Source organism: Mercurialis annua, linkage group LG7 (genome assembly GCF_937616625.2).
Source record: "Mercurialis annua linkage group LG7, ddMerAnnu1.2, whole genome shotgun sequence".
In the NCBI taxonomy this organism is placed as follows: domain Eukaryota; kingdom Viridiplantae; phylum Streptophyta; class Magnoliopsida; order Malpighiales; family Euphorbiaceae; genus Mercurialis; species Mercurialis annua.
In genome coordinates this window covers 40,601,752-40,621,211 of record NC_065576.1, presented here as the reverse complement: position 1 = coordinate 40,621,211, position 19,460 = coordinate 40,601,752, and the positions used below count along the sequence as shown (strand labels likewise).

At 34.7% G+C, this 19,460-nt stretch overlaps 4 protein-coding genes across 6 annotated transcripts; 1 reads left to right on the top strand and 3 right to left on the bottom strand.

Moving 5' to 3' along the window:
- On the top strand, positions 1-2,131 carry LOC126655324 (long-chain-alcohol oxidase FAO2-like). The gene has a single exon (XM_050349448.2). It carries the CDS (start codon positions 314-316, stop codon positions 2,006-2,008), a length of 1,695 nt encoding a protein of 564 aa, XP_050205405.1. The 5' UTR covers positions 1-313; the 3' UTR covers positions 2,009-2,131.
- Positions 2,132-2,240: 109 nt separating this feature from the next.
- On the bottom strand, positions 2,241-6,997 carry LOC126655325 (succinate--CoA ligase [ADP-forming] subunit beta, mitochondrial). The gene is made up of 12 exons (XM_050349449.2): positions 6,743-6,997; positions 6,556-6,666; positions 6,289-6,400; positions 5,708-5,772; positions 4,797-4,874; positions 4,584-4,658; positions 4,313-4,465; positions 4,014-4,148; positions 3,247-3,411; positions 2,996-3,118; positions 2,756-2,827; positions 2,241-2,644 (listed from the first exon to the last, which is right to left on the bottom strand). Exons 1-12 carry the CDS (start codon positions 6,839-6,841, stop codon positions 2,567-2,569), a joined length of 1,266 nt encoding a protein of 421 aa, XP_050205406.1. The 5' UTR covers positions 6,842-6,997; the 3' UTR covers positions 2,241-2,566.
- Positions 6,998-9,560: 2,563 nt separating this feature from the next.
- On the bottom strand, positions 9,561-15,472 carry LOC126655971 (thioredoxin-like fold domain-containing protein MRL7 homolog, chloroplastic). 3 transcript variants are annotated; one of them, XM_050350395.2, is made up of 6 exons: positions 15,271-15,472; positions 14,271-15,122; positions 13,654-13,738; positions 13,205-13,316; positions 12,983-13,094; positions 9,561-9,786 (listed from the first exon to the last, which is right to left on the bottom strand). In XM_050350395.2, exons 2-5 carry the CDS (start codon positions 15,023-15,025, stop codon positions 12,991-12,993), a joined length of 1,056 nt encoding a protein of 351 aa, XP_050206352.1. In that variant the 5' UTR covers positions 15,026-15,122; positions 15,271-15,472; the 3' UTR covers positions 9,561-9,786; positions 12,983-12,990. The 3 variants fall into 3 exon arrangements, with proteins under 3 accessions (XP_050206352.1, XP_050206351.1, XP_050206350.1); XM_050350394.2 differs by having other exon boundaries at positions 14,271-15,119; XM_050350393.2 differs by lacking the exon at positions 15,271-15,472 and having other exon boundaries at positions 14,271-15,255.
- A 1,864-nt stretch (positions 15,473-17,336) lies between these two features.
- LOC126657727 (60S ribosomal protein L44) lies at positions 17,337-18,920 on the bottom strand. The gene is made up of 4 exons (XM_050352471.2): positions 18,786-18,920; positions 18,052-18,231; positions 17,714-17,788; positions 17,337-17,616 (listed from the first exon to the last, which is right to left on the bottom strand). The coding sequence occupies exons 1-4, from the start codon at positions 18,786-18,788 to the stop codon at positions 17,557-17,559; spliced, it is 318 nt and encodes a 105-aa protein (XP_050208428.1). The 5' UTR covers positions 18,789-18,920; the 3' UTR covers positions 17,337-17,556.
- Between the last annotated feature and the right edge of the window lie 540 nt (positions 18,921-19,460).

Here is a 19,460-nt window from a genome sequence, read left to right as displayed (position 1 = left end):
TTTATTTTATAACATTAAGTTCCAAACTGAAATAAACCATTCATGTTTTAATTGAATAAAATAGCACGTGTATACCGTATAGTCCCCACATAAGTAGAGATAACAGAGAGAAAAAAATTGTTAAAGGGGAGTCCATTTTGTCATTTTCAGTAACGGGTTTCACTTTAAAACAAAAAATCATTCATGTCAAAACTAAGCCTAATATAAGGGGAAAATTTGTTTATTTGGCCTTGTTATCACAAATAGTTCTTGTTATTTTGTTTTGGCCATTTGTCAGACTGATGAAAACTCAGAAAACCAAGCGTGCGAAGCAATGGGATACCGTAAAGGAACTAGACAAAAGTTGAGAAAACCTGGAGTGGAGAGACCTCTTGAGAAGGGGATCATAGAACTTGCCAATGAAGATGATTCAACTCTCGTTACATCTCTTACGCAAAAAGGACTCCAAGTCGTTGAAGATCCAGAACACAACACATACAAGATCAAGTGTGATGTTGTAATTGTCGGTTCGGGTTGTGGAGGTGGGGTTGCAGCTGCAGTGCTTGCAAGTTCAGGACTGAAAGTACTTGTCCTAGAGAAAGGAAACTACTTTGTTCCAGAAGATTACTCTTCGTTAGAAGGTCCTTCAATGGCTGAACTATACGAGTGTGGTGGAATTCTATCAACTCTCTGTGGGAAAACTATGATGTTGGCTGGATCTACAGTCGGCGGAGGCTCAGCAGTAAACTGGTCTGCCTGTATCAAGACAGCAGATTCCGTTCTCAAAGAATGGTGTGTGGATCATAAGATTCCACTGTTTGGTAGCCCTGACTACCAATCTGCAATGGATGTTGTGTTCAAGAGGCTCGGCGTTACTGATTACTGTTCGAAAGAAGGATTTCAGAATCAAATTCTTCGAAAAGGGTGTGAAAATCTTTGCTTGGAAGTTGAATCAGTTGCAAGGAACTCCTCGACTGATCATTATTGCGGTTCGTGCTGCTACGGCTGTAGAACAGGAGATAAGAAGGGAACTGACTCGACTTGGTTGGTTGATGCTGTAAGCTGCGGTGCTGTGATCCTAACAGGAATCAAGGCTACAAAATTCACATTGGAGAATGATACTAACAGAGGAAGGAGAAAGAAAAAATGCACAGGAGTCATTGCTAGTGCTTTAAGTAAAAACATTACCAGGAAGCTGCATATTGAGGCTAGAGCAACAGTTTCAGCATGTGGCGCTATCCTGACGCCGCCTCTGATGCTATCGAGCGGGTTGAAGAACCCAAATATTGGCAGGAACCTTCATCTCCACCCAAATCTAATGGTTTGGGGATACTTTCCAGAACATTTATCAGAATTCCAAGGAAACATTTACGAAGGAGGAATTATTACATCTATGCACAAAGTGTTCTCCAAGGATTCCGAGCTCTGTGCGATTATAGAAACTCCATCACTTGGTCCCGCTTCCTATGCAGCACTGACCCCATGGGGGTCAGGACAAGACTTCAAGAACAGGATGTTGAAGTATCCTAGAGTTGCTCACCTGTTTGCACTGATAAGAGATCAAGGCTCAGGAGAAGTAAAAACAGAAGGTAGAATTACGCACCGACTGAACCAATCCGATGATGAAAATATCAGAATTGGTTTGAGGCGAGCTTTGAGGATTTTAGTTGCTGCTGGAGCTGTCCAAGTGGGCACTTACCGAAGCGATGGACAGAGACTTGAATGTACAGGCATTACAGAGAAAGATTTGGAGGAGTTCATGGATAAGATCACAGTATCAGGAGGGATGATATCAAAGGAGAAGCACTGGAACATACTTGTTTCTGCACATCAGATGAGTAGTTGTAGAATGGGAGCCACCGAGGAAGAAGGTGCAGTCGATGAAAATGGAGAAAGCTGGGAGGCCAAGAACTTATTTGTCTGCGATGGAAGTGTTCTACCCACTGCAACTGGGGCCAATCCCATGATCACTATTCAGTCTACTGCATACTGCATTTCCAAGAAGATAGCTGAATACCTGAAGTTCTAAGAGATTAGTTAGCTATTTGCAGCACATGAATTAAAATTGTAATGGTTTAAAGTAGTACAATTAACATTTGTGTTGAATGCAGCAATTATAGTATGATAAATATAATTTCACCTCATTTTCTAATAGGATGCTGAAATAATAATAATAACACTAATAATTATATTCCATATAAACCTGCACATCGATGTAAAAAACTATAGACTATTGAGACGATTTACAATTGAGCGACGTAGAAGCAGAAAATTGTGAGTATTATTGCAAATTCAAGATAGAGACAATTGTTAAAGATGCCTATTTAAATTCCATCTTATCATTAGCACACAGTATCTTTCCTTGCAAGACACAGAAATATAGTGGAAGAATGGCCTCTCCCCAAAAAAAAAAGGTTCGCAAACGCGAATTTCCTAACCGCAAAAGAGAAATATGTAAATGAGAAAACAATTCCAAGGGAAATTCCCTCATTTCTGTTGTGTTATTATCAAGATTGAATACATTTGAATCGTCAAAATCCGTTAGGCTGAGTTCTGAAAACGACAAGCCAATGGTGAAGAACATTTATCAACCGGACGCTGCTTTTACTGCTTTTTCGGCAGCATCATCTAAGTCTTCTGCTGTGATCAACGCCATACCACTTTCCTGCAAATAAATCAATCGTCAACATCAGTAACTGCATAACTATTAGATTCATAGTTCTTTGCACAGCCAATTTCCTCAGATAATAATATCCATCACAACTTTCACTCTTACCTTAAGGATTCTCTTTCCTTGGTCTACATTAGTGCCCTCCAGACGAACCACCACTGGTACTTTAAGATCAACCTTGTATGTAAACAGGAGAAAATAATGCTTTTAATAACACAACACAAACTAGATTTTTGTGAACGTACTGCAGTTCTTTCTTTGCTGTAGTAATTCTTGGCTTTTATTCTTCGGTACTTGTATTTTTAAAATCAAAATTGTGTTTTAAAGGTAAAAAAAAAAACTCACATGTTTGGCTGCATTAACAATTCCGCTGGCTATCACGTCACATTTCATTATTCCTCCAAATATGTTCACTAAAATTGCTTTCACCTTGTCATCAGAAGTCAATATCTTAAACGCCTCAACCACCTGTACAGAATTTAAATATTAAAGATATACGAAGATAACAATTCTAACTTCTGAGTCAGCAATGAGGCTCAAATGGTCAATGGCCGATGAAAGTAGTAAAAAAAATGCATATATTTAAATCTTATCACCTGGCCTTCAGAAGCACTCCCACCAACATCTAAGAAATTAGCAGGAGTTCCTCCATGCAACTTAATTATATCCATTGTAGACATTGCCAATCCAGCACCATTTACCATGCAACCAATTTCTCCATCTAAGCCAATATAATTCAAATCCGCCTTGGCAGCAGCCACCTATTAAAAAACAAAAGGCCATAAAAAAGGCTAATGAGCAATTTATCATCATTTAGCCGGTAACAAACACAAGCAGAAATGTGCTTGTGTGCATGCATAGGCAAACAATTGAACATCAGTCATATACATACAACATAATGACAATGATAATAAGCAATCCTGTCTACTATTCTCATTTTAATCCTCCAACTAATCAATCTTTAAAAGCATTTTTTGCATGACTAAGATGTGACCTCCACAAAAAGAAAACATTCAAATTCAAAGTACAAGATATTTTAGTCATCTTCATTTTACAGAACTATGATAGCTTTCCTTTCTAAAATAGCACCAAAGTCTAGAAATGGACTACCATTTTCTTCTATTTGATTATATTTAATTTACTGGCTAGCAAAGCCTCAGCTCAGAAACAATCATTCGGTTCAGCAACATGGATACTTCTAATCTGTTTTACTCAATAAGAATCACATCATCAAAAAGGTCTCCATGCATTAAATTTGTATCTTAATCATGAAAAGGAGAAAAGAGAGATACAGTAACTAAAAAGCACTAAAAAGAAATGCCCTTTAAGAAGTTTTCTTTTAATGTTTATACTGTAATCAGACCTCTCTAGGATCCTCCTGTGTTGGGTCACGGAGAGTAAAGAGCTCCTTTTGGCGATAAGCAGCATTATCATCAAAGTTCAACTTAGCATCAGCAGCTACCAACAGGTTATCAGAAGTCTCCGCCATGGGATTGATCTGTGTTGAGAATCAAAATTGTTCGATTTAAGATATCAATACAATAAACAAGAAACTAAGTGGAAATTGTAACCCATTTATGCAGATGAGGTTTGGGTTAGGGTGGGAAGGTAGTTAAATGAGTTGATAACAAGTTTAGAAGCAAAATTGACAGTTATACTCACTTCCAACAATGTGCAATCACAGTCGCAAAAAAGCTTATACAATTTCTTCACTTGCTCAATTGAATCGTTTCTATCAGCCACCTTTGGAGCTAAACCATCAACAACTTTTGCGGCATCTTCGTCAGTAATTCCTTTAAACACATCGATAGGTACCTTTGGGGAAAAAAGCAGCACATCAGTTTCACAAATGTATATAGCAATTAGTAGGACAAGAAGAATGCCTATACGTCCGTGACAATATACGAGGGGGTATATTTGAATAACTAACTACCTTTACAATCAAGTCAGGGAACTTCTCCGCAAGGTCTTCAATACTGGTTCCTCCCTTTTTACAGGCAATGATAAGCTGATAGCAAGATACATCTTCAATTCAGTACAATTTTACATGGGTACTTACAAAGATGGACATATATACTGAATAAAACAAAAAAATCTGAAAAAATTATCCAAATCCATTTTTTTAAGCAACAGCAGCGAGACATACTGGGCCGGCAGTTTGACGATCCAGCAAAATAGCGAAGTACATCTCATTGACAAGTGACAGCTTTTCACAAATATAAACCTGCCAGAGGAAAAATATTCAAATATTATGCAGCTGCAGCCAATTCTTAAGCAACTACAACTTTTAAAAGGATGATTTGGCAGAAGTATTTATAAAAAAAAAAATATCATCCTAATAAACAAAAAATTGAACAAGTGTTATGAGCTTATTATTGTTTTTGCAAAATAAATATCCCATAACTGGTATTCGAATCGGATGGGCAACCGGTTTCACGTTTTTGACCAGTCAAACCAGTTCAGCCAGCTAGTCCGAACAATCTATTATAAGGAACTTTTTTATTAAAAAGGCTCATTTTATTGACCGGTCTAATTCCGGTAAGACCAATAAAACTAGGTCACGTTGAGATTTCTAGTTCTTTCTCCTTCCGGACTAGACCATTTAATCCAGTCCAGTTTTTAAAACACTAACTATAAGGATGTTATAACATGGATAATTAATTATACAAATAGTAAATTGTTGTGAAACACTAAGGATTGCAATAAGACAACCATGTGAAACTCAATAGCAAGAATTAGCAAAGATCACAGCTCATAGCCCCAATGCCATGAAATAAATAAAAAGATTTCCCACCTAAGTCCAGTCTCATATGATGGTCACAGATGATTGTTAGATAAATCTTGTATGAGATAGTTTATTCTAAGAATTAGAAGAAATAAAAATCTATTTCTCCATAATACGCTAACACCTTGAGAACCCATCAACTTAAAATTTTGAAAGAATTCACCACTACAAGCAGAACCATATTTACTCTTGCATAACATGGCCTTCTAAATTATAAACACTAAAATAGAAAAGATAGCTTTTAAAGTTCAAACAAATAAAAAATTCCAGACCTTGCTGACAACTTTTCCTTGAGGGCCACTTTGCTTGGTAACAAGGATCTCACCAAGCATTTTGCCTGCATAAAATATATGATGAGGAAAAAATTAAAGAGAAAGACTAAGAAAGGGCAATAGTTGAAACATGAAAGATGACCAAGACTAATAATATTACAGAATCGAAGTTTCTAAATTATAGACAGCAAACAAGAAGTCTATTCAGATTCTCAAATATGCATTTATCTTGACAAGAAAATACTTATACAACAAAGAAAAACTAGTGGAAACACCACTTATGACAACCATACAAATCATGATAAAAACCAAATACATGACAATAAGCTTAATTAAACAATTGTTCCTACGCTATCCATGTCATCTTGCAGAGTGAGAAATGATTCTCATATTTAACTGGACCATTTAGCATCATCAGTACACAGGAATTCACTCTATCTAGCGAGTAGTGTAACACTAGGCGAAAAAACATACATGCAACTGAAATTGAAATAACCAAGAGAACTCCTTATAAAATATAAAAGATGTTATGAAATGAAAAGCGAAGGAAAAGAAAGATAAAACGACTAATCTTTTAGTACCAGCAGTTTCTTCAGCCTTGTCAGCTTTAACAATATGAACACCACCTTCAAAGCCATTCTTAAATTTCCCTAAGCCTCGTCCACCAGCCAAAATTTGGCTCTTAACCACCAACTACACCAATAGCCAAACGTTAACACCTTTATATCAAATTTTACGAAAAGAAGTTTATTCTACAAAATCAACTGAACACAAACACCATATTTCTAATATTTTCCTAACAAGCAATAAAAAAACAAAGAATATAGATTGATTTTTTATTCTTTTACCTCAGTTTCATTAGGAAAAACATCTTGAATTGCTTTCCTGATCTCCTCAACAGAACCAGCCGCAATTCCTTTCGGCACATTTACTCCATATTTACTCATCAAATCAGCTCCCTAATTTTAAAGTCTATTAGTTCAATAAAAACGACAACACGCAATAGGTATGAATCAAAAAAGGGAGAGAAATCACCTGATACTCGTGGATGTTGAGACGGCGGACTTGCTGCTGCTGGCATTTTCCGGCGACGGAGAGAGAGCGGGAGACTAGCTTGTTTAACAATCCTCTCATTGTGTTTGTTATTGTAATAATATGATATAGAGATCGAAATTCGAAATCGGTGGAGTATGAATTGAGTCGCACAACGCACGCAGGGAGTGAGGGGAAGAGAGTACCGGAATCAGAAACGATCGGGTCAAGAAAAATGAATCGGCCCTAGATTTTTCAATTTTCTTTATTTCCTTTTTGACCCCCAGATTTTCTCTATCTTTGTATTTATGTCCTTGTGACCTTTTAAATTGTGGAATTTACCCGTTTTAGGTACGAACTTTATCTTATATAGTCCTCCATCAAAAAAAATTGATCAGAAAATAGTAATCCATTTTTTTATTACTAGTATATTTTAGCTGTTAATCCTTGAGACGTTCTATTTAATTATAAATTGATATGCAATGTAATTTTCTTTTACATGATAATTTATTTTCGGACATAAATAAAGATCAAAAGATTAAAACAATATTTTTTATAGTGTAAATAAAATTAAAGAGTTACAAAATTAAAAAATTAAATTAAAATTTTATAGAGCTGAAGAAAATTCAATTTTGCAATTTAAAGATTATATTCAGTTTTATTATTTGTCTCTCTCAACATATGGTGGCCGCCGCAGTTAGAATCAAAAGAAACTACGTTCTTCAATGGTAAATTTATGCTCACAATAAAGATAACATAGAAATTTCTCATTTATTTTTGGAAAAACAGAAAGTATTTTTAAAAAAATCTTTTAATTTTGAGAAAAATCCACTAAACTCGAAAATTTATCTACCTCTCGTAATGATAAACGCCTGGTCTCGCCGTGACCTCTGTGAATTATCTAAAAACAATTCACTTTTCACGTTTTTATTTTTACTTTATACAAATAATATATTGCCAATATATATGTGGTACATCACCGATTAGGGATGTAAACTAGTGTTTCAAAAACCGGCCACCGGTTCACGGTTTAAGCAATTTGACATGTTCGGTCACCTGTTCAATCGGTTTGATGATTTTTTTAAAAATAATAAGATATAAAATTAGTGATAGATTCTAGGAATTAAGGACGAATTTTTCCGTCACTAATTCTCTTTTCCGATTTGACCGACGGTTCAAACATCTGTTCAACTTCAGGTTTAATTTGGTTCTTCCGATTCAATCCAGTCCAACCCTATCAGAATGAATTTTCGGTTATTTTACACTTTTTGACCGGGTTACTAGCTGATTTCCGGTTTAACCGGTTCGACAGGCCGATCCAGTTTTTAAAACAGTTATGTAAACAAGTTAAGATGTTCCTAGATTACTCAAGATCGATTTGAAAAAGAACTCGATACCAGCTCAGAAAAAAAATCGAAATGAGTATGAGTATCAATAAAAAAAGCTTGTGAAGCTTGCGAGCCTAAACAAACGTCTTTCATACATAAAATAATTTTTCTTTTATTATATTAATTTTTTATCATTTTAAATTTAGATGCATGTCAGTTTAATTGATTAAATTTTATATCAGATAGTTAAAAATAAATGAACAAAGGATCACTTTACCCTCTGAACTTGGCGCAAAGTATCAAAAACGTCCAAATTGAGAAAACCGGATCACTTTTACCCTGAACTTGGCAAAACCGGCTCAAAAACCCCCCTTATGCTGACGTGGCACTTAATTGGAGAGTGAGATTTCAAATTTTAAAATTAACTCCATTTATTTATACTTAACTCTAATTAATCTAATTTAATTAAACATACTAATTAAACACTTAATCATAATTAACCTAATCATAATTAACCTAATCATAATTAACCTAAAACTCTTAACATACCCATAATCCGGCCAACCTCCGGCCTCCGTCTCCAACCTCCGGCCTTCGTCTCTAACGGAGACGGACTGATCTCTGCAACAGAGATGAACCCATCTCTGTTGCAGAGACACTCATCGTCTCTGTAAGGAGACGAACGCATCTGGATTCGTCTCCTTACAGAGACGACGGTGGTCTCTGTAAGGAGACGAATCCAGATGGATTCGTCTCCAAACAGAGACGACGGTGGTCTCTGTAAGGAGACGAACCCATCTGGGTTCGTCTCCTTACAGAGACGAACTCGTCTCAGTATCAGAGACGAACCCATCTGGGTTCGTCTCTGATACAGAGACGAGATGAGTTCGTCTCTGTAACAGAGACGAACCCAGATGGGTTCGTCGACGAGCTTCAGAGACGAAGCTCGTCGTCTCTGATGGGCAGCTGCCGGAGAAGAAGTCCGGCAGCTGCTCATCTATTAAAAAAAATATTTTTTTTGTAAAAAATACAAAGTAGTCCTTTTTATTTTTAATTAAAATTCATTTAACATATAAAGTTTTAAAATAAAAAAGATTAAATAATTTTTTTTTAAATTATTATATGTTAATTCAAAAAATCAAAAAATATTAAGCACCTTTTTAAACTATTTACCATTAAAAACCACCTTTCAAAAAAAACCACCACAAAAAACCGGAGAGTGAGGTACACTCTCTAGGGTGAGAGTGGGGAGGGGGGGGTTTTGTACTAAATTTGACAACTTCAGGGTAAAAGTGATCCTGTTTTGCTAATTTGGACGTTTTTGATACTTTGCGCCAAGTTCAGGGGGTAAAGTGATCCTTTGTTCAAAAATAAATACATTCAAGTATGAATTTAATATATTATTTTTTTTATTGAACTAAAATCAAGATCGAGTAGCTTAGAGACAGAAAAATTATAGTTGTGTATATAATTGATTTTAAAGACCATTGACATGATTATAGTAAATTGCTTATTCTATTATGATGCATTCCCTTGCTACACAATTAGCACATTAATTACAATCATAGCTGCATAAGCATGTTTTAGGGACGCCTATGCAGCTCCCATATCCTTGCCGATAATTGCTATTACACTCATCCTTACAACTTTTGCTATCTTTGCAATCCCAGCTGGTTACACACTTTGTCGGCTCTCCTGTATCACATACTCCTCCTTCACCTGCCAAACAAAATATAAACCCGCCATATCAATTATCCGAAAAATTCTTAAACACACTCTGTCCACCACGTTATCCGTGGGTGGACAAAACCGACAAATTTATCATACATCATTAAAAATATATCAATAACATGACGAAATTAATTAAACTTTTCAATATTTAATAATGTGTTCCAGTTTCATCGACTTTGTATTCTACGAATGATGTGGTGAACAAAATCATGCAAGTACATTTCTCGGATTATCAACACGCTTGCACATGAAAACACAAAGTTGTTTAACTTATGCAACTTCCACAATCAAATAGAAGATAACAAAGATAAAATTGACAGCCATTATGTGTTTCTTTGATTTTGAGTTACATTCGAAGATTTGTGCAAGTTTTGTTCATCGATGCGGTTAGGCAAAACATCTTTAACCAAACCGAACAAACCAAACCGATTGGTTAGGCATACATGTAAAGCATATAAGAAAAGGAGACAGAAGAGAAGATGACTGACCTGCTGCTAAGAGAATAAGAACAAGAAGAAAACAAGAGGAGAATAGTTTTGCCATTTCTTCACAATTATCTAAATTGCAAAATCTGTAAGCAAAAACTGTTTATATATAGTACAAAAGTTGTGCATGACTCTTGTTTTGTTTGCAAACAAAAATAAATTAAGATATTTTGTCTATTTTATCCAATGTACTAAACCATTAGTTTTACCTGATGACTTTTGTCAACTCGTGACCATTGCCAATCCAAGGCACTAATATTTTTCACATGGGAAGGATATATAAGTGGGTAGGGATGTGTAGAATCGAACCGAACAGAAAAATTTGGTTTAGTTTCAATGGTAAAAAAAACTCAATTCAATCTTAGTACATAACAAATCAAAAAACCAAACCTTGCTGAAAAGCTGACTAAGCCCAACTGGTTTGATCTAGTTTGAAATATTTTTAGTTCTTATAAAATTAGTTTGGTTTGATTTGGTTCCGTTCAAATCGGTTTGAACCGCAGTGCCCACCCCTACAAATAGGTACTATAGAAATTAAGTATTGTGGACTGACATGAGGTGATATATACCTAAAATCATCAAGGCATAATATCTAGTACTCCATTAATAACAGATTTGTTCTTATCCCTAAGATTTCACATACTATTTATGGGGGAACATAAATTTAGATATAGATTAATAATTTTTCTCAATCTTAAGATACTTCCCTATATTGCTCCTGTGTATAATTGCACACAAATATCAAACTTTAAGAAGTAAATCACCTATTCTCAAAAAATAAAGGGAAAAGGGTCATTTATGCCCTTAAGGTTTGGCTTTAGAATCAAATAAGCCCTCAACGTACAAAAAGGTTCAAATATGCCCCTAACGTCTTAGAAAATAAACAATCAGGCCCCCGATTTGGACAACCAGGCCCCTAACGTTTCATTTATGCGTCAAATTTAGGGTCCTAGTTGTCAACATTTTAAGACGTTAGGGGCATATTTGAACCTTTCCTGACGTTGAGGGCTTAATTGATCCTGGAGATAAACCATAGGGGTATAAATGACCCTTTTCCCAAAAATAAAAAAGTAAATCACAAAAATATCACAAATAAAATGCTAATTATGTGACAATTAGTATCTTGTGCAATCCCAAAGACATAAAGTATTTAAATTATCTTATTAGTTAATTAAAATTTGGAGAGCACTTAGCTACACTATACCAGTTCCATGTACAACCACTCTAACATAGAACAGACCAGCCCATCTTTTGTAAAATAACGGTGTTCAAAAACCGAACCCATCCGAAAAGTTGAAGCGAGCGAAGAAATTTGATTAAGTTCGATTTGGTATTATAAAATTTAATTTTTCAATTCGATTCGCTTTGGGGCATAAAAGATTTCAATTAAGTTTTAGTACAAACCGAACCAAAAAAAATCAATCGCACCAACTGCTTTGTTTCAATTTGAAATTATATCCTTATAAATTGGAAAAAGGGTCATTTATGCCCCTGGGGTTTGACTTTAAAATCAAGTAAGCCCTTAACGTCTAGAAAGGTTCAAATATGCCCCTAACGTTTCGAAAAATGGACAACCAGACCCTCCAATTTCGACAACCAGGCCCCCAACGTCTCATTTATAAGTCAAAACGGGGTCCTGTTTGTTCACTTTTTAAGACGTTGGGGGCATATTTGAACCTTTTCGAACGTTGAGGGCTTGTTTGATCCTAGAGGCAAACCTAAAGGGCATAAATGACCCTTTTCCCTTATAAATTCGGTTTAGTTCAGTTTTGATAAAAAAAGGTTTGGTTCAATCCGATTTGAACCGAATGCACCTCTCTATTTGTGAATAGTGGTGAAATTGGCTAAAGCTAAGTGTTTTTTACCATCCTATATTATTGACCATCCAACTTTTTCATGTAAACAAGAGCAAGCAAGTCACAATTCAAAGCAGCACTCAAAGCACAACTTAAAAACAGCACGCAAAGGATCTTCCCACTAGTGGGACAATGATCTGGCACCATCATAAATAAACGAAAGCTTAGCAGAATGCAAATAAAAATAAGAAAGGAACTCATGAGCAGGAAAAACTAAAACTGAAAATCATGCATAATGAATGACATTCCCATGAATTAAAACTCCCATTCAGCAAATAAATTGATCAAACCATTTCTATTTACTCAATATTCGATAATACACAAAAATTTGCCAATTATGAAGCAAGCACTAGATGACACCTATGCTATGCAAAAATTAGAGGAGCAAGCACAATCGTCCAATGAACTAGGTTCGTTCGATGTATTATAAGACAATCCTCTCAATCTTAAGCATATGGTTAACACATATCCACTGTGTTAAGTTGATATAATTAATTTGAACTTAAACCAAAATTACTTGTTTGGCACTGTTTACCAATTGAGCTATGAAGCAAGGAAAATCATTTTCCAGCGTGAAAAAAATAATAACTTTTCACAACAAACACAAGTTCCAAATTTAACAGGAGAGTTCCCCTAAATTACAATGAACTAAGTAATAATAATAATAACGGGAGCTAATAACCATTGTCAATCGACCATCTTATCAAAAAACAAAAAAAACAAAAGATGATGTTTTTATTTTACTTCACCTTCTGCTAGGAGTTATCTAAGAAGCATAAATAATGATTATTATTGGAATTCAAAAAAGTTGATACCCTGTCACAACAGATTTCATTTGATTACCTGACAAATTAATAAGGTCGAGACAAAGCTGCATCATTAACGCAAGGAGGCTTCTTTGCATTGTAATAGAAATGTGCAATCATTTGGACCAATTCATCTTCAGTTCGGAATTCTGTAAAATCCATTGTAGCATGTAGAATTGAGTATGTTATATATACTTCGTTAGCTGCTAAACAAAACCATGATTTTCTCTAATTCTGGAAACAGAAAATATTGTCTTACCTCTCTCCCTATACACAATCCTGTTCCCTCGTAAAAATAGAATCTGAGGGCCTTCTTTAACTTTAAGAGCATATGCCAGATCCTTTTCAATATTGATGTCTATCTTCACTGACTGATTCCAGAAATTTCCAGGTTAAAGTAATAAGTATTCACATGGATCAAAAATTAAATTTATGCACTTAATTGTTTTTCACAAATATGGGAGAAGGCAAAAGAGATCCCACAACATTTACTGTAAAGAACCCGTTTAAATATCCAAAACTGGATCCTAATATAGCACCATAACTTCCGAGCTTGATCAAGATATAGAAACAACCAAAAAGCATATGTCAACTTAGCAACTACGGGATTATTAAAATATAGTTGCAAAAGAAGAAATTAAAATGAAATGAATAGACTATGTCATCATAATAAACCTAAAATTGAACAAAAATTTGAGATGCATATACCCGAGGTGGTAATCTATCTTTTGCACTCCAATACACCTTGACCGCCTTCTCTAGCTCTTTCAGAGTCTTCCAATTATCAGTTGCCCTGCAAACAAATTTTAGCTTTGCATTAGTTGTACATTGATACCATTCACTAATGTCCTCCCACACTTTCACACGTTCTCCAACTCAGGCATTGGTTACTTGTATTTTGGGCTCAGTACAAAAGCTGTTGGAGAAAAGTGATTACTGCTCAATATATGATCAAAACTATTCTTCTCAAAATTTAAGTAGAAATATGAAAGTATGTGTGTGCAATATTCATCCAGGAAAGGTCCAATGCCCGTGCATTTCTGAAGTGAAAGATGCGTGTTCCTGTTGCTGTAGTGATAACAATCGTGTAGTAATGGTAGAAAATGCTACGATAAATATCTTTTCATGGTCCAGAAATGCTAATGATGTCTCAATCCCGTGACTGTTACGCTTGCATAGTCATCCAATTGGCGATTTCTTGACTCAAACAAGCACTCAATATAGAAGCATCGAAATATAATCACATCTTGGCCAACAATGTGTGCTTGAGATGATAAATAGTGATCCAAGTATGAGAAAACTAAAACATTATAGATGATAGTTACCTGTTATATCTCTCAAAAGCAAGAACAATTAGCGGGCTAGGATGAAAGGCAATGCTCTCCCATTCGAGACAATTAATCTCCGTCACCCAGTTATCATCTATCTCCCCTTCCCAGTCAATTTCCATTCCATCTTCCCCTGCAATATTCTTAATTGGATGTTTCTGAAAATACTCTGATGCTCTAATTCCCCAGCCCACATCAGCATCCAATGGCCAATCTCGGCCTTCTTCATCAACCACCATTTTCTTTTTCTTTCCTTTTTGTCTACCAATGTCATTTTCATCTTCCAGTTCTTCATCATCATCCTCCTCCTCCTCGTCATCATCACTTTCAGAATCTATATCATCATTATCTCTGTCCTTCATTATATATTCATTACTCTCCAACGCTTGTGGATTCTGTTGTCGAATGGACGCAAATGTTTTGTCAAGTGACCCGCGTACAAAATCCTCAACCGCAACTGCTTCACTCCTACGACCACGCCTTGGCTTCCTAGGTTTCGTTGTCGGAAAAACTGTTCCGGGTTTCTCATCCTCCTTTCGATCACCTAACGTTTTTGGACTTTTCGGTTTATCTTTCGGCTTAGAGTCGGATTTCTCCGAATCAAATCCTCTCGAAACAGCAAAAGAAGTAAATGATATTCTGCTCCATCCACAATGTCCGGAAGAAGGAAATATAAGCCGATTTTGGTTAATATTAGGTGAACGAAAAGGTGGAAAGGGTTTTGGGATGATAATAGTTTGAAGGAAATTCATTTTATTTCAACTCACAAGAAGAAGAGGATCAGCAATTTAGCATTTTCTTGTTCTACAGCTTATGATTCAATTTCATCCACCAAATAACACCTTCCTACTGATCATAGTAACAATCAGTAAAGCAACTAAATCATGTAAACACTAGAAAAAAAAACCTATTAAATTGAATCATTCAAACCACATAAAAATGAATAATATCATAATACCACTTAAAATTTATACTCAAATATAAAGAATTACTTCACCTTAACAAAGTAGCAGCATCAAATTTAAACTAAAAAATGCTTCTTCAATCTTTTTGAACAAAAATACAGTGTATATTGAAGAACACACAGAAATTCTTCATAAACCCCTAAACCCCTTGTTTTCCTTATCCAGAGAAAACGGTGACGTTTCTTCACTTTTCACCTGTAGCCAAGAACTCAAGCAACACCCTTAGCATTGTTTTCTTTTAAACTTCTTTAGTTACTAAGTTATTTCAAAATTAAAAAAAGGATATTCAAATTTAAATCGTTAAAAAACAATCACTAATTTATTAAATTATTTCTCAAAAAAGTCACCGTCTTATAAGAATATTAAAATTTATCGCAAATTACAAAATGAGTCCTAATTTAGTTATACCCTTTTGTTAAAAAAAAATACTAAATTATACACTTTTTTATAATTATGGCATGTCATGTAGGACAAAACACAAAAAGTTAGTCCGTTTTACTTTGAATGAAATAATTTCGATAATTTAGTGACTATTTTGTAAAGATTTAAATCTTAATACTTTTTCTATATTATTGGAACAATTCGGTAACCTAAAGAGTTTAATATCGAAGTGTCCGTGCTACGGCTACCTAGATTGAGATGAACATTATTTGTTGGTGTCCGTTCTACCTAGATTGAGATGAACATTATTTGTTTGATGCTATTGCTGTTTGCTCATTGTCTCTCTTAAGTATTTTACTGATTACTGATTTGATGTTACAAAAAGGGGTGCCGACGATGCATTGTTATTTGATTATTGATTAGTCATTTGTACTATGATGATCCTGTGGAACTAGTGAAGTAATTGAGACCCATGTGGAAATTTGTAAATAATTCTGGTTTCAAGTTCAGTAATTATAGATGAAAATGACTGTAAACTATGTCTCATTAATTGTTCTCCGTGCATTTTAGCGAGTTCAATGCATAAATTGAGACCCACGTTCAACTTATTTTTAAAACAATTGAGACACGAATTGAAAATTGTATCTTCTGCTCCCAATGTCCCTGATTGTAGATAGAATTTGGGACTCGCTGAATCAGTTATACTCAAAGCATACTGGGCAGTCAGTAGATGTGATCGAGAATAATATGGACAGAGATCATTTCATGACTCCGGAAGAGGCCAAGGAGTTTGGGATTATTGATGAAGTAATTGATCAGAGACCAATGACTCTAGTGACTGATGTTGTTGTTGGTGAAGGCAAAGAAAAAGGTTCCAAATAGGAGTAACGGATGCGATCTCATGGGGAGGTTTTGCTGCTTATGCATTTTGCATATACTTTTCTTCAATGACTTAAAATTGATGTTTCTAATAGTGTAAGGACTCAATTTGAAAAAAAAAATGATAGTGCAGAGACCAAAATAGCATTTTTGATATGTAATTGTTAACGTCATCCACATTCCGTTAACTTGCACAATGATAGGGACTTAAAATAGATGTTTTTGGTAGTGTAGAGACTTATTTTAAACATTTTATAGTTCAGGGATTTAAGTTGGAAAAAAGTAATAGTGCAAGGACCTAAATATGTGTTTGGCCTTTTTCTTTTCTATCTTTTGGAAAATTACCATATTAAACAAGTATTGTTTTTAGATCTCCAAGGCTATTTTGTTTTTATATGCTAAGGAAAAATTACTGCTCGTTCAACTGGTTGGACCCTAACCAATGTCTAAGATTTATTTTTTTAAAGGGTAATTTACTCAACAACATGAACTGACCGTTGAACCGGAAAACGGTGGCTGAAGAAACACATGTACAGTAAGAAGAAAATAATTGCAGAACTCATTGAGTGAGATGGCAAGAATACATTGCATTATCAAGCTTAAATCACCAAACATATACTTCCCATTTCCGATTTTATACTTCTTTAGCATTGAGGGTTAGCAAATTTTAACATGTGCAAAGAAAAAACCCCTAGTGAGCCTTAAATCCATGAAGATGGATTAAATTTTGGATCAAAGAGAGTGATTTAGTTTGAGAAAACCCCCTTCTCAAGCAAAAATTAAGGGCAATATTACCAAGCTGCTATCACTGCTAAACCAGTTAACCACACATTCTGAATAACGCATAATTGAAGTAAATTTTGCATTTGAAACTAAGTTAAAACAGCTCACCAGCTAATCTTTCAAGCTTGATTGCCAAATTTTTTTAACTTACTGTCATAGTCTAGCAACGACAACAAAGATAACAAATGAAGTAAACAAAATTCTAGATATGATCAAGCTTTGACATAACACATTAACGGCAAGGAAAACATCCACAAAATGCCTGTAAATTGCATTTAGAAAAGAGAGGTACCCTTTCCCTTCTTATCTCCACCAATTTCAAAATGCTTGCATCTCTGCATGAATAATAACAGTACACATTAATGAAAAAATCTGACGCAAAGGGCAAAAGCATGAAGTATAAGTAAGCAAACATTGTTGTGAAAGGCAAACCTTAATCGGATGCTGAGACACGTGCTTGCAACCTTGACATTGAAGCCTCAGGACAATCTTCTTGGTTGTCTTGGCCTGTGATGAAAATTACGGAGTATCAGTATTGATTATTAGAGCATAAGCGGAGTATTGATTATTAGAGCATAAGCGGAGTATTGATTATTAGAGCATAAGCGGAGTATTGATTATTAGAGCATAAGCGGAGTATTGATTATTAGAGCATATGCGGAGCATTGATTATTAGAACACCTCTAAAGTTTAAATTGATCAGATTGCCACTTAAACTACTATTGCATCATTTTTAACATATAATAAACAATGGTGCAAATTAGATATACCTTCTTGTGGAAAACGGGTTTTGTCTGACCTCCATAACCTGACTGCTTACGATCATAACGGCGTTTTCCTTGAGCAGCAAGACTATCCTTCCCTTTCTTGTATTGTGTAACCTTATGCAAAGTGTGCTTTTTGCACTCTTTGCTCTTACAGTACGTCTTCTTTGTCTTGGGAACATTCACCTACAACAAACCGAGAAACAATTAAAACTAACCAAAGTCTCCATTCTTGAATAGGATAAGTTCTTTAAAATCAATAATCATCCGTTCTTACTTCAAGAAGTTACAACTTAAGCAAACATAGTGAAATCCAATTTGGCAAACTAAACGAAATCACATATTCATATTACTAGACCAACACGTCAATAAAAACAGATGTTGACAGTTTTAGCTACACATTAACAAAACGCAACGCAGCGCAACGCAGTATCTTCCTCGGTAATTAAATTACGGTATGAATGCTACAACATATATTATAAAACACCAGCTTTCAGTTTAGCCTAATTTCTATAATTTTGCGCAAAATAACAAACCAAAATGGATAAAAAATGCCTAGAAACCAGTATTAAAACAAACTTTTTTTCACTATATCTGACCAATAAGCCCAAATAAGCAAAACATCAAATTTCCCTCCACAAAAACAAGCAGAATAAGAAGACAGGAGGCTATGAATATAAGCTGCTTTCTAGCTAACTTTCAATAAACAGTTGAAAGAGTAGATGATGTAAAACGCTTACCATTTCGGCTGTCTGAGAAACAAACCCTAGCGTGTGTGTTGAGATCGGAGGCGTTCAAAATTCAATTGCGGCCAAATATTATGATTTTATAGTGTGTGACGTTATGGGTCGGGCTAGCCGGCTAGGGCTCCATTCTTCAGTTTAAGCCCCTTTGATCTTATATTTGTTTTTATTTTTCAGAAAAAGAGATTAAACTATAAACGGGTAATTAATATTTGCCCCAAGAGAGGATAGGATTCGGTATCCATTAATAACCTTTCAAAAAAGTTTTGAATAATTATTAGTCTCTAACATTTTTAAACCAACAGAGAAGTATCAATTTAGTCCCTAAATTTATAAAATCTGACTCAATAGTCAAAACTATTATTATTATAAAACTATTAATACAATTTAAAATTTTCTAATACAATTTAAAATTTTATACAACAATTTTAAAATTAAAGTAATATTTAATGTTCTTAAATAATTGAGAAATTATCAATTAGTAAATATTTATTGAATTAAAATCTAGGCTATTAACAAATTGAAAATATAAAATGTACAACTACAGTTACAGATAAACTATTGATGATAGATTTTAAACGAACAAAATCTATAATTTTATGGAATTTAAAATTTTGCAAATTGACCATGGAGTATAAAATGCTATGCAAATTTATGATTTTACAAATTCAT